Here is an 18,178-nt window from a genome sequence, read left to right as displayed (position 1 = left end):
AATGGTGTAAGTTGGAAACAACAGAGAGGGTTTTTTTCCCCCTTTTGCTTCTTGTTTCCGTAGAACAGAGCAGCTCCTAATAGTTCACTTTCTGACACGATTGCTCTGAAAGTCTTACCTGCCACAGGCAAAACTTCACAGCGCGCTGCCGACGGCTGATGTTAAGTTCCCCACCCCGGGCGGTACAGTCCACTAAAATGGGATGCGAGCGATCTGCTTCTGTAGAATATTTTTGTAAATGCTGTGACGCTAAGTTCTTCATGGGGTTCCACCCATCAAAGGTGTAAGCTGGAAGAAATGACTCATTTATGTGTGGAAGGTTGAGACTTCCTCTTCATCAAACACCAAATATTTCACACTAATATACGACCACTTGGGATTTCTTGCCATGTCAGACTGTCTGTAATCGACGTGACACAAAGCTGCATAACTGTCTATTATGGATTATGGAGAATAATGAAATGTGCTGTAATGCTATCTGCTGGGATATCCAGTTGCTAATTCTGTAAAGTCTTTGATGCAAAGCCAATTAGCACAGAGTACATAACTAAATCTCAGTAACACTCTTACTGTACCCAGGGGGATCGTTGACCAAGCGCAGGGTGGAGTGATCCACGTGGTTATTTTACACAGCTTTGGGGCTGCAGTCATTAGCTGTGGATGGTTAAATGAGGGATCTTTAAATGGATCCGTGAGAGTTTGTGTTCAGGCCGTGCGTGTCATCATACAGTGCAATATCTTCTTATTTTATGCAGCTGACTATAATAATCCTGCCTAACCTACATACACCACCTTCTCTCTCTGTCGCCCCCTACAGAGCGTGGACACAGTGTGCACTCTCTACCACTCCTTCCAGGAAGGGTCAGGCTCGGGCAGCGGGGGTCTGATGGATCACGGCGGGGAACCCTCGGTGAGGCAGGGAGGGGATTTGGGCTCGAGCCCTACGGGAGACGCTGCCCTGCTCAGACCTTGCCCCAAGCATATGACGGCCACAGAGAGGTTACGCAAGGTCATCCAGGAGCTGGTGGACACGGAGAAGTCCTACGTGAAGGTGAGACCAGCAAAGAATTTCTAATATTAAACTTCACATCATGATTTAGAAAGCTGTGCCCTTATTGTAAATTGGGTTTTTTTTTTATGTAAGGTTACTTTAATAGATGATGAACAAGAGATCAGGAGCATAAAACAAGCATTCAGAAGAATTTGTTAGCTGTGAGTAGTCGCTCAGCCTGTCTGGCCAGTCATTTTATAACCTTTTTTCCCCCACCTACCATTTTTCATTTAGTCTCCTCCCCCCACACGCCTCCTCTTCAGCCTGCAATTGAGGGAGAGGATTGTCTTCAAAGTGTGGCCTGATTTTAGGCATCTTCACCATGCAACTAGGGGAGGGGAAAGCCCATATATCAACTTAATGAGTACAACAGTCCCCGCAAGGAGTGGGGGAATTAGGGGCTGTGGTGGTGATCTGATAAGAGGTTCAAAGGTTAAGTGCTGACCACTTCTGTTTCAGGACCTGACCTGTTTGTTTGAGATCTACTTGAAACCTCTACAGAACGAAACCTTCCTCACACTGGATGAGGTAGGTGGAGAATTATTTATCCTCCTATCGCACTCAACTATCCTTCTCCTATCACCCCACCCCGATCAGGTGGGGGTGATCTCTCCCCTGACCTGGCGTCCTGGCTCCCCCTTGCCGTGGCATTTATATCATACCTACTTCCTCACTCAGCCTAATCTGATGTAGGCTTGGTTAGCATGGGGGGGGGGGTCTAGCCTTTGGACCCTTACTGGATACAGACACCCCAGGTGGGAATCGAACTTGTGATCCTCCGCTCCAAAGGTGTGTAGTCAAACCACTACGCTATCAAAAATGTCCGGTTATATTTTGGACCTCAGAGGGTTAATCCAACAACGACCAGGACAGAGAGCCCAGGGATTGAACCGGCGACCTTCCGGTTACAGGTGCGATTCCCCAACCCCTGAGCCACGGTCAAAACAGTGAAACTTAAATTAGACGTGTGTTTGTAGATGAACCGCCCCATGTTGTGTAGCTTTCTGGATTTTAGACTTATTTATTATACAGACTATATAGTACATAAAATCAAAACTCACGTTTTTTATGTAACTAAAGTGTTTAATTATGTGGGCTACAGAAAGTAATTAAGTTATAGACTATATGAAAAACATGTATACTTACTGCATTTGAATCATTGTAACCATCTGTAACCACCTGCATGTGGTTTGATTTTGCCACCCTAAGAAAACTTACGTATGCTAACTCTGTTGGACACCTAATATGTGGAGCTTTTATTATCCATCGATGAACTCTGCCGGGCCAAATCTCCCTCATTACTGCTCCAACTGCCTGGAGGACAAATTAACATTCTCGTCCGCCGACCTTCCGGCGTCTCAGAGGGCCACACCAATAAAGGGCTGCTTAAGAGCCAACCCACCTCAGCTTAATATGCCACGGCACGGCTGTCCACTGCACGTACTCTTCATTAAAGAAGGACTGTTTTTCTCCGTTTAACAACTCAACAGCATATATCGTTGCTGTAGCACGCAACTTTCCAGCTCTGTGACCTCAAACGTAGCACATCTCTCCCAAGTATTACCAAGACACACCAGCTGATGGGCCTCTAAGCATCGGGGCAAATTAAGAGGCCATTATTGGACACCGGAATGTGACCGGACACAGGACAGACAAGGGCACGCGAGCTTTTAATGAAAGGAAGTGGCGACCCTGGCTGGATGTGTCAGATAGCGCTTGTTACACAGCTGAAGTTTACTGTGTCCATTTATATGTGCTTTATTTGTGCGCGGCTGTAGCTTGTCCCTAAGTGCCTCTGTCAGAGATGGAGCCATCACAGTGGAGCTGTTATAACACTCTGGGGTGCCGTCTGCTATGAATTACAAGCTATCCTGTCTGTTTTTCCTCGTTGCCACACACTCTCTCACCCTCTGATGTTCTTTCATACGTCCTCACCTGTCACCTGTGTCGCTTCCTTCTCCTCCTCTTTCTAACTATTGTTCTACTTCCCTTTTGCCTCCTCAAAGATGGAGAGTCTGTTTGGCAGCCTGCCTGAGATGCTGGACTTCCAGAGGGTCTTCCTGCAGACCTTGGAGGAGAGAATTGCCTCGTCACCTGACTTTAGCACCCTGGAGACCCCCTCGCAGTTCAAGGTAAGCAGTGTTGGGAGGGTTACTTTTAAAATGTATTCCACTACAGATTACAAAATGTATTTGTAACGTATTCTGAATACTTTCCATTACTTAATTTCCCGTCATTATGTGGGGTGTAGTAGAGGTGACATGGGCTGCGAGATTGAGACACAGACATTAGAGCCTCTTAATGTGCGTTTTGTTTGGGTTTCCACCAAATACCAAAAATAGGGAGGACATAGCCTAACATGAAACAGGAAACGACCACACTGTAATCCATTTATTTCAACAAAGTAACTGTATTCTGAACCTTTTTAAACGGTAACTGTAACAGAATACAGTTACTCATATTTTGTATTTTAAATGCATAACGCTGGTACGTGTATTCCGTTACTCCGTTAGGTAGAGAAACGTCACGCTGTTTGTTAAATATCTAAAGATTCAGTCCCGAATCCACACAGGCTACAGAGAAAAGAGAGATCTTTCAGGTGTTGGGTTTTAAATAATTGAGGTGGTGCAACAGAAGCGTCATCGGCTGATTTATGGCCTCAGTGTGAGGAGGTGTGAGGTCTATCGATCGCGGCGGCGGTTCACTGGTCGGATTGTGAGCTGCTGAAAGCCAGTGTACTGAAGAGGCTGGGTGAGAGGAAGAGGACAGAGGGGGCATTTTGAAGGGAGGGCACGGTGATTCAGTCGTGACTTCACATGTTCACACCCTCCAATCCTCTCTCGTGCTTTGTGTTCACACTGGTGTTTCCCCCCCCCCCATCTCTTCACAGAAGCTGCTGTTTTCCCTCGGGGGTTCATTCCTCTACTACGCCGATCACTTCAAGCTCTACAGCGGCTTCTGTGCCAACCACATCAAGGTCCAAAAGGTCCTAGAGAGAGGTACAACACACATCTTAATATTCTGCATAGTAACGAGAAACAGCATGCAAAAACAAACTAATCCACCTCCGCTAAATTTAGCTTCCGTGCTCCTGTGTTGCGTCAGAGGAAGCTCGGCCGCTCACGGCTGAAGGTTCGGTCTTCTCTTTTGGGAAGCAAATCAATTATGTATGAAAGTAAATGTCCCAGAGTGAGACGGTGGGTGAAAGCGAGGTGAGCGATGCCTCTCCAGTTTAGCACCAGTCCCGCTCCATCTCCAGCACCACGCACGAAGGAGCACACGGCTCTCCACCTTTCAGTTTGTGATCGACACTTTCAAAGCATTATCGCCCTTTTCTCCTCAAACAGATGATGTTTAAACAAATACATGCACATATAAATATTCTGGCTTTGGATAACCTTGTCCTCTAACAGCAGATGTGTGACCGTGACAATAACTCTCGCTTCTCCCACAGCATGTGACGCTGGAGAAATTTTAAAGTTGATTTATGCCTCCTCAGATGTTGGCCTTTCTGCCACTATTTGGGATGAATGCCCAGTAGAGAGAGAGGAGTGTAAGCAGATTGGCTTCTTAGCTGACGGGGCTGTGTGGGAGGCTGTGTGGGATATTCCTCGAAGGAAGCAGCAGGGCTGATCTTTAATAGGATTAGATGGGACAAAATCACTAAAGTACCTTGAGGATGGTTAACCAGCAACACTTGAAAGCGTTTTAGGAACAGTCAAAATGATTTGATCTTGTAAATTATGTTAATGATATGCTTAAAAGCAGGCTATAAAAAGATGTTTTGCTGCAGAGGTAAAGCCTCCTGTTATTTTTTGAAGATGCAGATTATTTTTTTAACCAATTGTTCAGATATGTAGATGTATTAGGTAAAATTTCCCCCCCATAAGCATCTGTGATTTTGGCGTAGTGATTATTCCTGAGTGCTTCAGCATGCGGGCGGTGCTAGCTTGGCACAAAATGGTTCCAAGTGTTTGAGTAAGGGAAATAGATGCCAGATATTCACCGGGTTTGTGCACCCGCTCTTTTAGCCAAAGCTTTAAATGACGGGTTGTGCTGCTCACAATTGACGACTGCAAACTGATATTTGAGCAGGAAGCATAATATTTGCTTAGTACGGATAAAACAGCCGAGTAGAACATAAGTGACGGCGTGCGAGTTTCTAGTTGGCTCAGCAAAACCGAGAACACCCAGCGCACCTCTGGTCACGAGCAGCTGATCCACAACACATCACAGAAATCTGCGGCTGTTGTGAGTCCTTTAAGTAATTATATACTCATCTCTGTCATCTTCATCCCCCCTCCTCTTCTGCCACGCCATGGGGCCCGGGTTGCCTTAGTTTCTGTTTATTTGTCGACTCGTTAATTGCCTGCCAATTACTCTGCGAGGCGTCGACGTGGCTGCACGTCTGTGGCTGGCAGTGCTATAATTAATACTTTAATGGCCCCCCTCGGTAACGCTGTGGAAGCATAGCGCTCGGGGAAAATGTCAGCACCTTTACCGAAGGCCTGCTCTGTCTTATACCTGCTGTTTCACGTTAACCATGCGGCCCCAACTTGGTGTTTTACCAGATTTAATGTTACAGCATCAAAGATTTACACTTTGATACCACAGTGGTCGTAGCAGGTGGAGAAGCTCACACTCCCCCCTGCTGGAGACGCATTATTGCACCGCGATTCTGCACTGACCCACATTTGCTTTAGTAGGTTAGAGCTTAATAACGTAGCCACGGTCCGAAACATAGACCAGAAGCAAAGAGAACAGACGGCTTAAAAAGATCCAGATTAAGTCTGAGTGTTTCTTTCCTTTAGCCAAGACGGATCAGACCTTCAAAGAATTCCTCGATGCCAGGAACCCCACCAAGCAGCACTCTTCCACCCTGGAGTCCTACCTGATTAAACCAGTGCAGAGGGTGCTCAAGTACCCCTTGCTGCTGAGGGAGCTGGTCTCCCTTACCGACGGCGACAGCGAGGAACACTACCACCTCACCGGTAGGAAGGCTGCGTGCAATCAAGCGCTGTGCTATAAACAGGCCGTGCTGACACTCGGCATTTCGGTGTCACGTTAGTCGCACGTGGAAACATTAAGTGATAACCTTTGGCATTTTTCCAGTACAGGGTGAACACAGTCACCCACAGGGTCACGACTTGGTCCTGTTAACACTCTGTTGTGTCTGCAGAGGCCCTGAAAGCCATGGAGAAGGTGGCCAGCCACATCAACGAGATGCAGAAGATCTACGAGGATTACGGCTCCGTGTTCGATCAGCTTGTTGCCGAGCAGACTGGCCACGATAAAGAGGTGAATTAGTGTATTTTTGGTGGAGTTTCCATCAGTACATCAGAGCGCAGCAGTTTAGGTGATGCGCACGCCTCTAGGGTCTGAATACATTTATAAATTGATGTAATATTTACTCAAAGCCAAATCATGTTTTCTATGTTCACGTATGCTTTCAGTGTTTTTAAATTTGCCTGAGCTTTGAGCCTGTGCACAAACCCGAGTGTGCAGTGCAACTCCATTCACAGACACGCTTAGCCTGAGCCGTAAAAAGCTCAGCGCCTGCCTCGACTCTCTCTTAAACTGTCTGCCGTCCCTTACGCCTCTCTCAGGTCACAGAGATCTCTATGGGAGAGTTTCTCATGCATTCCTCTGTGGTCTGGCTCAACCCTCATCCGTCGCTGGGCCGCATGAGAAAAGACCCCGAAATGACAGTGTTCGGTGAGTCAGCCCTTTTTATTTTTCACCATTTCCCTTAATTGTCACTCGTGGATGTTTGCATCAGAGAAAGTGAATCGATATATAAACAAGCTGTATTGGGTTTGCTGCACAGAATAGTGTGCAGGAACAGAATTTTAATATCCACAGCTGTAACGCTGATATATGCTTTAAGGCTTCAAGCTGGCATTTAAAATGCTTCTGTGGTTGCGCTCCCTCAGTCGGCTTTCCCCAAGAGGCATGCACAGTCAAATCCAAGACGCTCATGTGTTCTCTCGCGCTCTCTCACCAGTGTTCAAGAAAGCAGTGATATTGGTCTGCAGGGAAAACAACAAGCTGAAGAAAAAAATGGTATGTTTGTGTCACGTTCCCACATCGAGTGCGTTTGGTGTGAAACGTTACATTTTCTCTCTTACCCCATTTTTCTTTTTTCTTGTAATGCCAGGCCAACCCTCGTTCGGCGCTCTCTCACGGAGATTCGGACCCCTTCAAGTTCCGCTGGCTCATCCCGCTCTCGGCTCTGCAGGTCAGATTGGGAAATACTGCAGGTAAGAGGCCGACACGCTTCCAAATTATCCCCAACAAATCACTCACAAAGTACATCCACTAAATCCACTAAACATTTCTATTCAGCTTCCACCCCTCTTATCTCCCTCTGAAACCATAAACCATACACGCACCACATGATTAAAGGCCTCTCATTTATTTCCCGGCTCTCCTAGGAACAGGTACGCAGAGCAGCTATATCTGGGAGCTGATTCACTCCAGGTCTGAAGTGGAGGGGAGACCAGAGACAGTCTTCCAGCTGTGCAGCAGGTCAGAGATTCAGCGTTTAGGTGAAATCACAGCTTTCTAAAAACGCACCGATTTTAAGTTAATGCTACACTGGGAGCATCGTGACATGGTGCGAAAACGAAGTCAGACAGCAAAAGAAATACGAGCAGTAAAATATTTTGACAGGTCGTCAACACAAAGGAAAACTCTGCAGACTAGTTTAGTCGATACAAACTGTCATGATGTTTGCAATGAGCAGTTTGTAGATCACATTGAATGTCGGCCTCTCGTCCAAAGATGTTTGGATAAACTCTGGTTTTTAGGAGCCGTCACATATTTCACACGACTGTCACATTAATAATGACCCAGAATTCTTAAAGAATATAGTCTATCGGCTGGAAATGGTTAATTAAGTTTTCTATTAATAGAACATTTTATCCATAATGTTAGATAATCAAATAAAGCTACTTCTTCTCTGCCCCCCAAAAAGACCCATTTCATACAAACAGTCTACATGGGAACTGTAGCGAGAGAGCCTGTGACTAAATCGGTGATTCTCATTACATACTATGAAATCGGGATCAGTCCTAATAAATTACATCAGTAATTTCGCCGGGGACACAACGAACCCTTCGCAAATCTTAATCTATATTTAGCTTGTGAAATCAAACTGAGCATGCCCCGTTCTCACGTTACTGCGATACCTCTGGTTTCTTCTCAGTGTGCCTGAGAGCAAGGTCAGCATCATCAAGGTGATCCGCTCCATCCTCAGGGAGAACGTGAGGAGGAACATGAAGGGCGAGGGCACGCTGGAGAGGAGCTGTAAGGAGCACCTGGCTCCTCTGAGGAGCACCCTGCCTTCCTCCGCCAGGCTAGGTGGGTTTCTGAAGCGTTCTTATGGAGATCTTTCATCCAGTTTAGGTTGTATGAAACACTCCACACTCATTTTTAGTACCAGGCACGTCTTCCTGGGAAGGTTTCCTGTAAAAACATCTCTTTATAAAAATAATTCTTGTCGACTGGAATTTGAAGTCATTTGGCCGCCTAACGCTCGGCTGGCACTCGGCTGCTTATGCTGCAAGTGTTCAGCTCAGATAACAGTGGAATTTCCATCCCCACCTTTGTTTCTAGGTTCCTCCAGAGCTTCCTGGTTGTGCAAGCAGCCGCCTGCAGAGCTCTCCACCCAGGGCGAGGCTCCGAAGCTCGGGCCAGACTCTGACGAGGGAAGCCTGAGCAGTGGAACCTACAGTTTGTCCGGGGCTCCTCCAGCCCGCGTGTCCTCCGACTCGCCCATCTTTCCAGTCCAGCAGAACTGGTCTCAGACACACTGCTCCAACTCTCAACCCCGCTCCACCTCTGTGAAAGAGTCTGACATTTTGAGCGACGAGGACGACGACGGCTTTAGCGAGGGGGGGACGAGGAGGGACAGCGGAGACAGCAGCTCCCCAACTAGTGCAATTGAAGCTCAGTTTCTCCAACTTAAACTGTCGGAGGATTCTGCATCAGAAGGTGCACCGGCCCCCCGCGTTCAGCCCGAGGGTGTTGGCGACACCCCGGAGATGCAACCCAAACTAGTGCGAGGCCACTTCACCGCCGTTAAGAGGAAACCGTGCAGTTTCAGGAGGAGCCCGGGAGCCCTGTTGAAGATGAAGGAGCAGAGCAGGTCACTGGACAGCCAGACGGATGCAGCGCTGCCGTGTGGAGCCGTGGACCTCAACACGTTGCTGGAGAGAGAGTTCAGCGTCCAGAGTCTGACCTCAGTAGTGAACGAAGACTGTTTCTATGACCCAGCTGAGAGCGGTGCCACCGGCGCCTCGTCTCAGGTGTCAGCATAGACGGGGCATACAGTACCTGGGCTACTTTAGTGGCCACCGAGGCGATGACTGCGAAGCTGTGCATGAACTTCAATGCCTTACAGATTTAAGTCTCACACTCGCCCACACAAGGTTAGATGCAAACGACGTGTTCTGATGGCAGCTCGTCGGCTGGGACTGTGGCTTTCTTCCCCTAGAGAGGCAAAGCGCAGTGATGATGACTACAATGAATCTGCCAAGCACTGATGTGTGTCTGCATCGTCCTCAGCTCTCTGGGCTCTGCCTCCTCCCCACAAACCATCAGTGCGACGCGTTCCATTCAAGTTTGCCCCGCAGCTGCTGCTGATTGGCAGTTTTTATTCGGTTCTTGACCTTTTTCACGAAGAATGTCCTCGTCTGTCACTCCCAAACGTTGAGAGGCGGTGAAATCCACAGGACGCTGAGTTGAGTTTCTCAGGCAGACACTGGTAATTCGGCAAAGCTTGCCAGGCAACAGGCTTTTGTATCGATTCTGTGAAACCAAAAGAAAACGATTAATACACCGAACGTTGTACGAATTTCACTTTAGTACAAATATGAAAGGAGGCACTGAAGAAGAAAAAGGTGATCACAGACGCACCCACAGAGCTGCAACGGTCAAGTGAGACTTCCTGAGAACAGGAGGCATCAACTACGCCTTTTTTTGCTGTATTTTGTGCACTAAGAGTACACTGTTTGCCTACATATTTGAAATATCTGTACAGGTTGTATTGTTATTACTGCTGTTTTTAATTTATTTCTGGGTTTCATTATGTTTATTTTATCCTCTTTGGGTTAAGGCTTGAACTCGAGGCTACAGATTCGGTCGACTCTTAAATGAGAGAGAACAGTTTGAGAGTTAATCACTTCATTTTTAAATGCAGCTACTGGATTTGGTTGTGTTTCGCTCCAGATTGTAATTTCTTGCATTGGGATGTCCATGTTTTTACTCAGATGACCGATTTAAACTGCAATAACGTTTAAAACCCGATGATTTTAATGTTTGTATGTATCCTGTATATATAATCTTTTCTATCTTTGATACGTTTATGTATACTCATACATACTTGACACTGTACAGAAACGAAACAGGATCTTGCAGTAACACAGTTGATATTTTTGTAAAGAGCGTTTGCCATTACATTAAGTACATGTTTGTACTAAAAAAAGGCAAACCACTACATGCTTTACCCTTTCAGCTGAACTCTACCATGCCTTTAATGCTAGCATACCAATGAATGTGAATGCTCCATTCTGATGGAACTGTTTTATAAATAAAAGTATATCTGTGAAAACCATCTGGGAAAGTGTTTCCAGGCTGCCCTTCAAAGCGTGCCACTTCAGTTTTGCATGTCCTTTATGTTTCATTGACAGGTAAGCGTCTCATCTTAGGCTCAGTCCCAGGGCTGGGCTTGATGGACGGTCCCCGATTAGCTGTCATATGATCCTGACGTTGGAAGCATACGGTGTCTCCTCAGAATACATAATTACTTGACAGAAGTGGGCCACAGCTACACGAAGAAAGACTTGGCAAAAGGCTTCACGCACACCGACAATTAATCTCCGTGATGGGAAAATATTTGTTTGCTCATTATTTAGCATCACCGAAAGCACAATTCATTCGTCTTGTTAATTTCCCCCACGTAGCCCTAAATGCATAGCTCGACAGATCCTTCATTTTTGAGACATTTGCCAAACAAGAGGAGAATGTGGAATTAAATCCAGCAGCTTAAAGCAGACGGAAAGCCTGCTGTGTAACAGCCACCGAGCCTCTAAGTGATAATGATGTGAAAATATTTCACACTGAAGGTGTTAAACTCTGAACCGACTTAAAATGCAAAACTCTAGCTGGAGTTGGCCGATATTAGACACAATAAAAGGTTATTGGTCACACCAGAACAGGTCCAGCAAGAAAATATGAGGTGAAGCAATCTGACATTTCCTGCTTAAAAGTTCCATACTGTTGCTTTAACAGCACCAGGGGAAAAAAGGACGCTGCAAGACTCTTCTAGCACTTTGGCCATTGCAGAGTTTCACTGAGAGTTTTTAATGATACAGCGCACAGCCGATCATTCAAGTAACTGTGCACGGACAACGGTGCTAGAGTAACAGGAAACCTGCTGTGCTCTTTTATTACCTAAGAGTTACTGGAATTTACAGTAGGTGACAAATCACCATGGCATGAATACGTCATGAGGCTGGTTCAGTGGCTGATGGAGCAACAAGGATACAAGGTGTACGGTTCTGGTTGGGCGTGATTTAGGAGAGGCTCTTAAACGGCGTGCTAAAAATGACTGTGGACCAAAATAACGTCATGAATGACTAATGTCAAATATCCTGCAGAGACCTCCTTAATAATGAGGTAAGAAGACTGTACTCCAGCAATGGTAGAAATATTGTGAAGTTATGTTAAACTACACTACAGTCAGTTTATTAAATACATTTCTTTTTGAATTACTCAAGTAAAATGGCCAAATAGACAGCATTTAAAGTGACCCCGCCTCAAGCTGCTGTAATTTGAAGTTATTAATGCATCTGTTGTAACACTGATAGCGGAACATGACTCGGCTCTAATATTTCACTCTTAACACCAGGGCCGTGCAGAGACCTTTAAGTTAAAAAGGGGCACATTGAACCAGGCTGAATAACAACAACACACATTCATCAAGAATCTAATATGGGATCGCATCATACTATATCACTGTTGTGAGGTGGCGACAAGGCAAAGCAAACGTAGCCTATGTTTTACCTGATGGGTACAATGTTGCTGTTGAGGGGTTTCTGCTGCTCCTGCTGCTGATGGTGCTGGAGGGCAGGGTTGTGCTGATCTGAGACTGTAGACATTAAAAAGTCCATAGGAGAGATGGTAGCTGATTCAACAAGTGTCATGAGATAATAACAAAATGCAAAGATTGGTGACAGCGCTTGGAACCATAAGGCAATAAAAAACTGTGAGAAATAATTTAGGCTCTGCCTGTGAATCACTCTTTGCTTCTCTTCTTCCTTCCATCCCATCATTTCATATTTCACTCTCCACTTGCTGTCCATCTGAGAACAAGGCACAACTTGCTATTGCAATAAACTATAATCTAATTATCCACACCTAACAACTCTTGCACTTAATCTAAAATTAAATGATGACAGAAAAATGTTATAGCACTGCCTTTGGTAGCCTCACACAGCTCCTACTGTTTCCTCCTCATGTCCTTACCAGCCATGTCTGCACAATGTTATATCATGAGTAATAATTTAAAATAATCCATATACATAAAACACACACATGCACGCACACACAGTGACATTTTAGACCTTCTTCAGAATACTGTATATACTATGGGCATCATGGTGCTGATCCAGAATCCTTACATTATTATTTATTACTAGAGCTACAATAATAAAGCAATGAGGAGGGGGAAGTAATAAATATGAAATAATGTCATTATGATGATTCTATTTGTTTCACTATCCACTCTGTGCAGGGGGAAGCTTTTTACATTTTTAAACAGATACAATAATTTTACTGCTGTAAAATCCAAATTTTGTCTTATTTAGAATATAAATCTAATATAATCTGTTTCTTAATGTATGTTCTTTAAAATACAGCATGTGTTTTTTTTAAATATTATAATAATGCATAATTATGTGGACATGCATATTAGATCGTTTTTTAGTGAAATATAATCCCTCCAGAAAGGCAGGAAAAGCCCGGAAACTTGCTTTAAAACTAAACATGTTCCCTAAAACGGTGACAGAGCTACAGACCCATGACAGCCTTACACAGTGAGCTAGCAGCTATGACCAGCACTACCTGTGCAGTTAATAACAGGTCAGTTAATGTTTGTTGTTGCACACACAGCACGCTCATTTCTTTCTGTTCGTCAGTTGCCACAAGACAACTTACCAACGTGTACATAATAAGCCAATACTCCTGTGTGCTATACACTACAGTGTACGCTGTACACCTACTTACTGGTTTTGTCGCATCAGTCTGTATGGAAGAAATATAGTAAGTCTGTGTCTCTGAGGTAATTTGCGTTTCTCCTACAGCTCCGGACCGCAAAAAATGCGCGTGCTCTTTGTGAGCTCGTTCCCGGCTCGTAACCAGCGCGTTCTGCCGTCAAGGGCGATCATTGGTTAATAGTGATCATGTGACTGATGCAAGCCAGATCCTTTTATTTAGCAAAACTGTGACTAATAGTATACATTATTGTTGAGGGGCACAGACAGGACTCCGCACGCCCACACACATAAATTTTTTTATAAATATATATATATATTTTTAAAGTTGCCTCAACAAAAGGGCACTTTGGGCACACATCAGGAAAGGGGCGGGTGCTCAAGCCCCCCCCCCCCTTCTGCACGTGCCTGCTTAACACTTCTGCACTTTTACTGAAGTGAAAAATTTCAAACGCAGGACTTTGTCAGTGACCGTGGCTCAGGGGGTTGGGAAGCGTATCTGTAACTGGAAGGTCGCCGGTCCCCGGGCTCTCTGTCCTGGTCGTTGTGTCCTTGGGCAAGACACTTTACCCTATCGCCTACTGGTGTTGGCCAGAGGGGCCGATGGCGCGATATGGCAGCCTCGCTTCTGTCAGTCTGCCCCAGGGCAGCTGTGGCTACAACTGTAGCTCGCCTCCACCAGTGTGTGAATGTGAGAGTGAATGAATAGTGGCATTGTAAAGCGCTTTGGGTGACTTGAAAAGCGCTATATAAATGCAATCCATTATTATTATTATTAATGGTGTCATTACTACTTTAATGTACATTACTATCAGTGGAAAATAGACTCACACTCCAGTTAGCCTCTGTACATCAGTGTAACCCAAGTGCAGACTTTCTGCTTTAAAGTCAAGGAGTTCAACACAAATACTGCATGCTACAAATACTGCATGCTACAAATACTGCATGCTACAAATACTGCATGCTACAAATACTGCATGCTACAAATACTACACCTGGTGAGAGAAGTTCATTTGTTATTTCATGACAAAAGAAGATAAAAGATCTGCAGCTGACTGGTGCTAAACTTTTTTAAGCAGCTTTCATTGGAGCTCTCGAAATGACAACACTAAGCTGAAGAGAAAACTAAATCTTAGAAACAATGACTGCGACACCAAAAGAGCGCAGAGAGCACAGTAGGGAGCTAAAGTGCATGATGACAGAATTATTTCCATGATTAATAAGAACAACTTTACAACATCTAACCAAGACAAAAACACTCTGCAGGAAGCGTATTGAGTCTACAAGAGGAACTTGCTGCACAACTGACCAGACAGAGCTTCACAGTGCACGTGCATAATGAGCCAAAGAAAACCACAAAAGCAACTCAAGATTTTCTCAGTACTTAGGCTGTATCCCAATTCAGGGTCTGCAGCCTTAAAGTACGCAGCCTCAACAATCCTCAAGGGTCGCTACTCAAAGACCGCTAAGGCCGGAAGTGCGAGGCTTGTGTAATGGGACGGTCTAGCCTCCGTTGCGCTGACACTGTTGTTTGTCAATAAAGTAAAAATTTTTTTTTAAAAAAGCCTCCGTTGCGCTGCCCAGTTTGCCTAGCAACCATGATACTAACAGCTGGAAACGTGTCATAGCTCTGACAGAAATGAAGGAGAAACTCTTTTGTTCATTTGTTTGTTTCTACATGATCTTTGATCATTCTCTACGGCGTACATTTTAAAGTAAAGGCTTTAAAACCAAGTTCGTACAAACGTCACTAATGTCACATAACTTTGCCGACATGTGGCCAACAGCAATGTTTAATGTTCTTCGTTATTAAACATTTGCACATAAATAAGTGACATAATATTCAGTACTTAAAGTTTACTCTTCGGGCGCCCCTCATCCGCCCTTTTTTTGTGCAAATTTATCCACACCCATCGCCGCGCTATGCATTCTGGGATATGTTGGGCCACGAAGTCTACACTGCCACAGCCTTAAAATTCAGGGAAATGAAGGACGCATTTGAGGGCCGCATTTCGAGCAGCCTTTGAATTGGGACAGCCTTCGGCGCGCCGCTGTGACGTAATCGGCCTTGAAATGCGTACTTTAAGGCTGCAGACCCTGAATTGGGATACAGCCATAGAAATGAGATATTCTTCAGCATCACCTGATCTCAACCCACAAACAAGCACCTGAAGGCGACTGCAGGACATCTCCAGAAGGAAAAGCAACTGAACTTCAGGCAGGAATTACTTAGTATTAAAAACAATCCTTATATGTAGAATTATTACAATAATCCTGTTTGTCAAATAGGTTTTGAGCCTCTGGAAAAACAAAAAAGCATGCAATTCATGCAAAATGTTTGTTAGACCCGTTGAATTAAAGCTGAAAGTCTGAACTTTAATCACACTGTGATGATGTAACAGTAACAGCACTACAGACACTGTCCAAAAACAAAACCATCGAGTTTATGATCATAACTCATACAGGTGCCCAACACGAGCTCAGCCAGCCCCACATTTAAAAATGAATAATATACACATTTTAAGAACTTTGATAAGCTGGATGCAGAAATTACATAATTTCTTTTTAGATAAATATTTATCTACTTTTACTGTAGCATGATGTTGCAGTACTAAGTTTACTGCAGCCATGCTGACGCTGTGTACTAATTAAAGACCAAATGAAACTAAATTTTTGATCCAAAAATATAACAGGTGACTTTCCTGACCAGCTCATCAAGTTTTCACTCACCTGTAGCTGCGGGATGACGGTCTTCACACAGCTGTGGTGGACACGGTGCCTGATTGGCCGCTTCTGTACATTATTCAGAGTATAATTGACTTTGAGATATGATGCGTACACTAATGCTCAAAGGTATCAGACAAACCAAACAAATGCCTCTACGACCGCAGCCTTGCATCTTGTTAGTGGTTAATTATCTTCCTCCTCTGCGTGATGCAATTCCTCACCCTTCAGTCCTCCTCCACACGCCGTCATCTACCAAAATAAAAGCTTATCGTAAGAGCAGTTTATTTTGGGGTGACTGAGCAGACTGAACGGCGCGCATCACATCACTCCTGCACGTCATGCGGATTGTTGATTGTGGCTGTCGATTATCACCCACCTATCATCAGAACTGAGTGAATTCTAACTCTGGCAACTACTCAGCCCTAGCACGCCATCTGCCATACTGGCAGGAAGCAGCGCTGCCATGTTCTGCTGGTGACAGTCTGCTCATAGAGGAATATTTAAAACTACAATGCTTTCACCGAGAAACACTGCACACGCTGCTATTTATTCATACTTCTGATTAAACAAACAACAGTCACTTGTAAGATTTTATTATTTTGCCTCATTTTCCAGTTATACTACAAGCACATCTTACCCCACCATTAGCCCACAGAACGCAACACAAAAAGTTTTGAACAAAAAAATATTTTAATTGCAGCCATCTTCCTTTTGCATGACGAGTCTTTCTTGAGCTGACAAATTCACAGCACTCTTTGTCCCTTAAAGCGCCGTCTCCCCAGAGACTGAGCAATACACACTGGAAGGAATAAAAGTGGCCTGAATATGGAGCTGCCATGTTCTCCTTGTCTAAATCACCCTGAAATCACTGTTTCTTTCAGTCCCACAGGATGAGGTGTTATGTGAGATGGATAAGAAGTAAGAACTGGGACATAAAGAGATGCTTTCTCTTAAAAAGCTTCTGTGGGGAACGAACTAGCCGCCTTTCTTCATCCTCCCTAAAACACGTGACTTGCTGGTAGCTGTTGGATCCCAGGAAATGGTTAAGGGGCTGAGCCAAAGCCTGTGTGGATCCTGTGTGTGAGTCCCAGTATTTCCTGTATACCAAATTGCCGTGTGTGTGCAGGGGAAATGCTTTAAAAATGCATGGTTATGCCAGGTGGAAATGTCACAGCTAAGAGCAGACTGTTGTCTCCCTGTGCTAACAGAAGCTATTAGTCCCCTTCTCTTGGTGTCCATGCTTTTTATTTTTTCAGCGGGGTTGCAGAGGACTCTGCCACGCCGCTCGGTGCGTCCGTAAGTGTAGGCGATGATGCCGTGTTGCTTTTTCTGGCAACGTGCTTCAGCCTGAGCTCCTCTCTGAACTCGTAGGTGAGAAGAGCGGGCTCGTGAGCGCAGAGACGAGCGTAGGCATCTGCTAACGCCCTGAACTGGGGTATGGTGAGTTCTGTGGGGCGCAGGATGGGGTCCACGTCGGCCTGCTGCATCATCTCCTGTGTCAGTTCAACACGACGCGCCTCAGGGAACAACTTCCTGTGGGGAAAAAGCGACGACACGAGAGTACAGATTCCTGCGCTTAGTCCGCTTTGATATCTTAACGATCATGCAAGTTTAATGGCATCAGAAAGTTCAAACAGAAAGAAATTATCCCTCAGCAATTATTTCAGATCGGTGAAGTTAATTGAAATCACACAAAGTCCTCATGAATTGTTAATTTACTCCACAGCCACACTGCATAGTCCAGGGCTGCCATTAAACTCACACAAAGTTTCTAAATCAGAAACAGAGCAGCTGTGATTTCAATTGCTAATTTTTATTTATTTTGCCGTCTCCCACCCTGAAAGCTGTCCCTGCCTCAGATGTTGCTGCGGACTCGTTCGCTGCAGGTTAGCGAGTGACAGCCAGCTCCACACAATCTGCAGATGCTTTTTAGGTGCTCGAGTGCTGGTGCCGCCTCCCCAGTTTGGTGCTGCTGCCACCGACCCACGGCAGTTACATAAAATATGCTTCCCCGTTTTCCTATGCTACCTCAGTGACTCATAATTGCTGCTCTCTTTCAAACAGCCAGCGCTCTTTTGTTATCCGGGCCTACATACACTTCCCTAACAGGCACGGGGGCGATGGG

General features: G+C 45.1%; 2 protein-coding genes across 3 annotated transcripts in view; one reads left to right on the top strand and one right to left on the bottom strand.

The window, feature by feature from the left end:
- tiam2a (TIAM Rac1 associated GEF 2a) overlaps positions 1 to 10,667 on the top strand; it is a 59,601-nt gene extending 48,934 nt beyond the window's left edge. The window contains exons 16-27 of the mRNA XM_085256190.1: positions 818 to 1,051; positions 1,511 to 1,579; positions 3,058 to 3,183; positions 3,942 to 4,050; positions 5,863 to 6,042; positions 6,231 to 6,349; positions 6,658 to 6,766; positions 7,056 to 7,114; positions 7,209 to 7,311; positions 7,486 to 7,579; positions 8,259 to 8,413; positions 8,669 to 10,667. Of these exons, the coding sequence (XP_085112316.1) occupies positions 818 to 1,051; positions 1,511 to 1,579; positions 3,058 to 3,183; positions 3,942 to 4,050; positions 5,863 to 6,042; positions 6,231 to 6,349; positions 6,658 to 6,766; positions 7,056 to 7,114; positions 7,209 to 7,311; positions 7,486 to 7,579; positions 8,259 to 8,413; positions 8,669 to 9,372 (2,061 nt within the window). The 3' untranslated portion in view covers positions 9,373 to 10,667. The remainder of the gene's footprint in view (positions 1 to 817; positions 1,052 to 1,510; positions 1,580 to 3,057; positions 3,184 to 3,941; positions 4,051 to 5,862; positions 6,043 to 6,230; positions 6,350 to 6,657; positions 6,767 to 7,055; positions 7,115 to 7,208; positions 7,312 to 7,485; positions 7,580 to 8,258; positions 8,414 to 8,668) is intronic.
- tfb1m (transcription factor B1, mitochondrial) overlaps positions 7,184 to 18,178 on the bottom strand; it is a 36,507-nt gene continuing 25,512 nt past the window's right edge. The window contains exons 8-9 of one of the 2 annotated variants that reach the window (XR_014889868.1): positions 16,057 to 17,586; positions 7,184 to 7,283 (exon numbers count right to left, since the gene is read on the bottom strand). Coding sequence is in view for 1 of the 2 variants with exons in the window: in XM_085256200.1 (XP_085112326.1) it covers positions 17,298 to 17,586 (289 nt within the window). In the remaining variant the exon portion in view is untranslated. Of the gene's footprint in view, positions 7,284 to 16,056; positions 17,587 to 18,178 lie in introns of those variants that run through there. The other variant, XM_085256200.1, reaches the window with a different exon arrangement.

Source organism: Mchenga conophoros, linkage group LG19, assembly GCF_057382185.1.
Source record: "Mchenga conophoros isolate Kocher_MC1m ecotype Shallow Benthic linkage group LG19, M_conophoros_male_GT1.1, whole genome shotgun sequence".
NCBI lineage: Eukaryota > Metazoa > Chordata > Actinopteri > Cichliformes > Cichlidae > Mchenga > Mchenga conophoros.
Note: the sequence above shows the minus strand (reverse complement) of the source record. Positions and strands in the feature narration are given on the sequence as shown.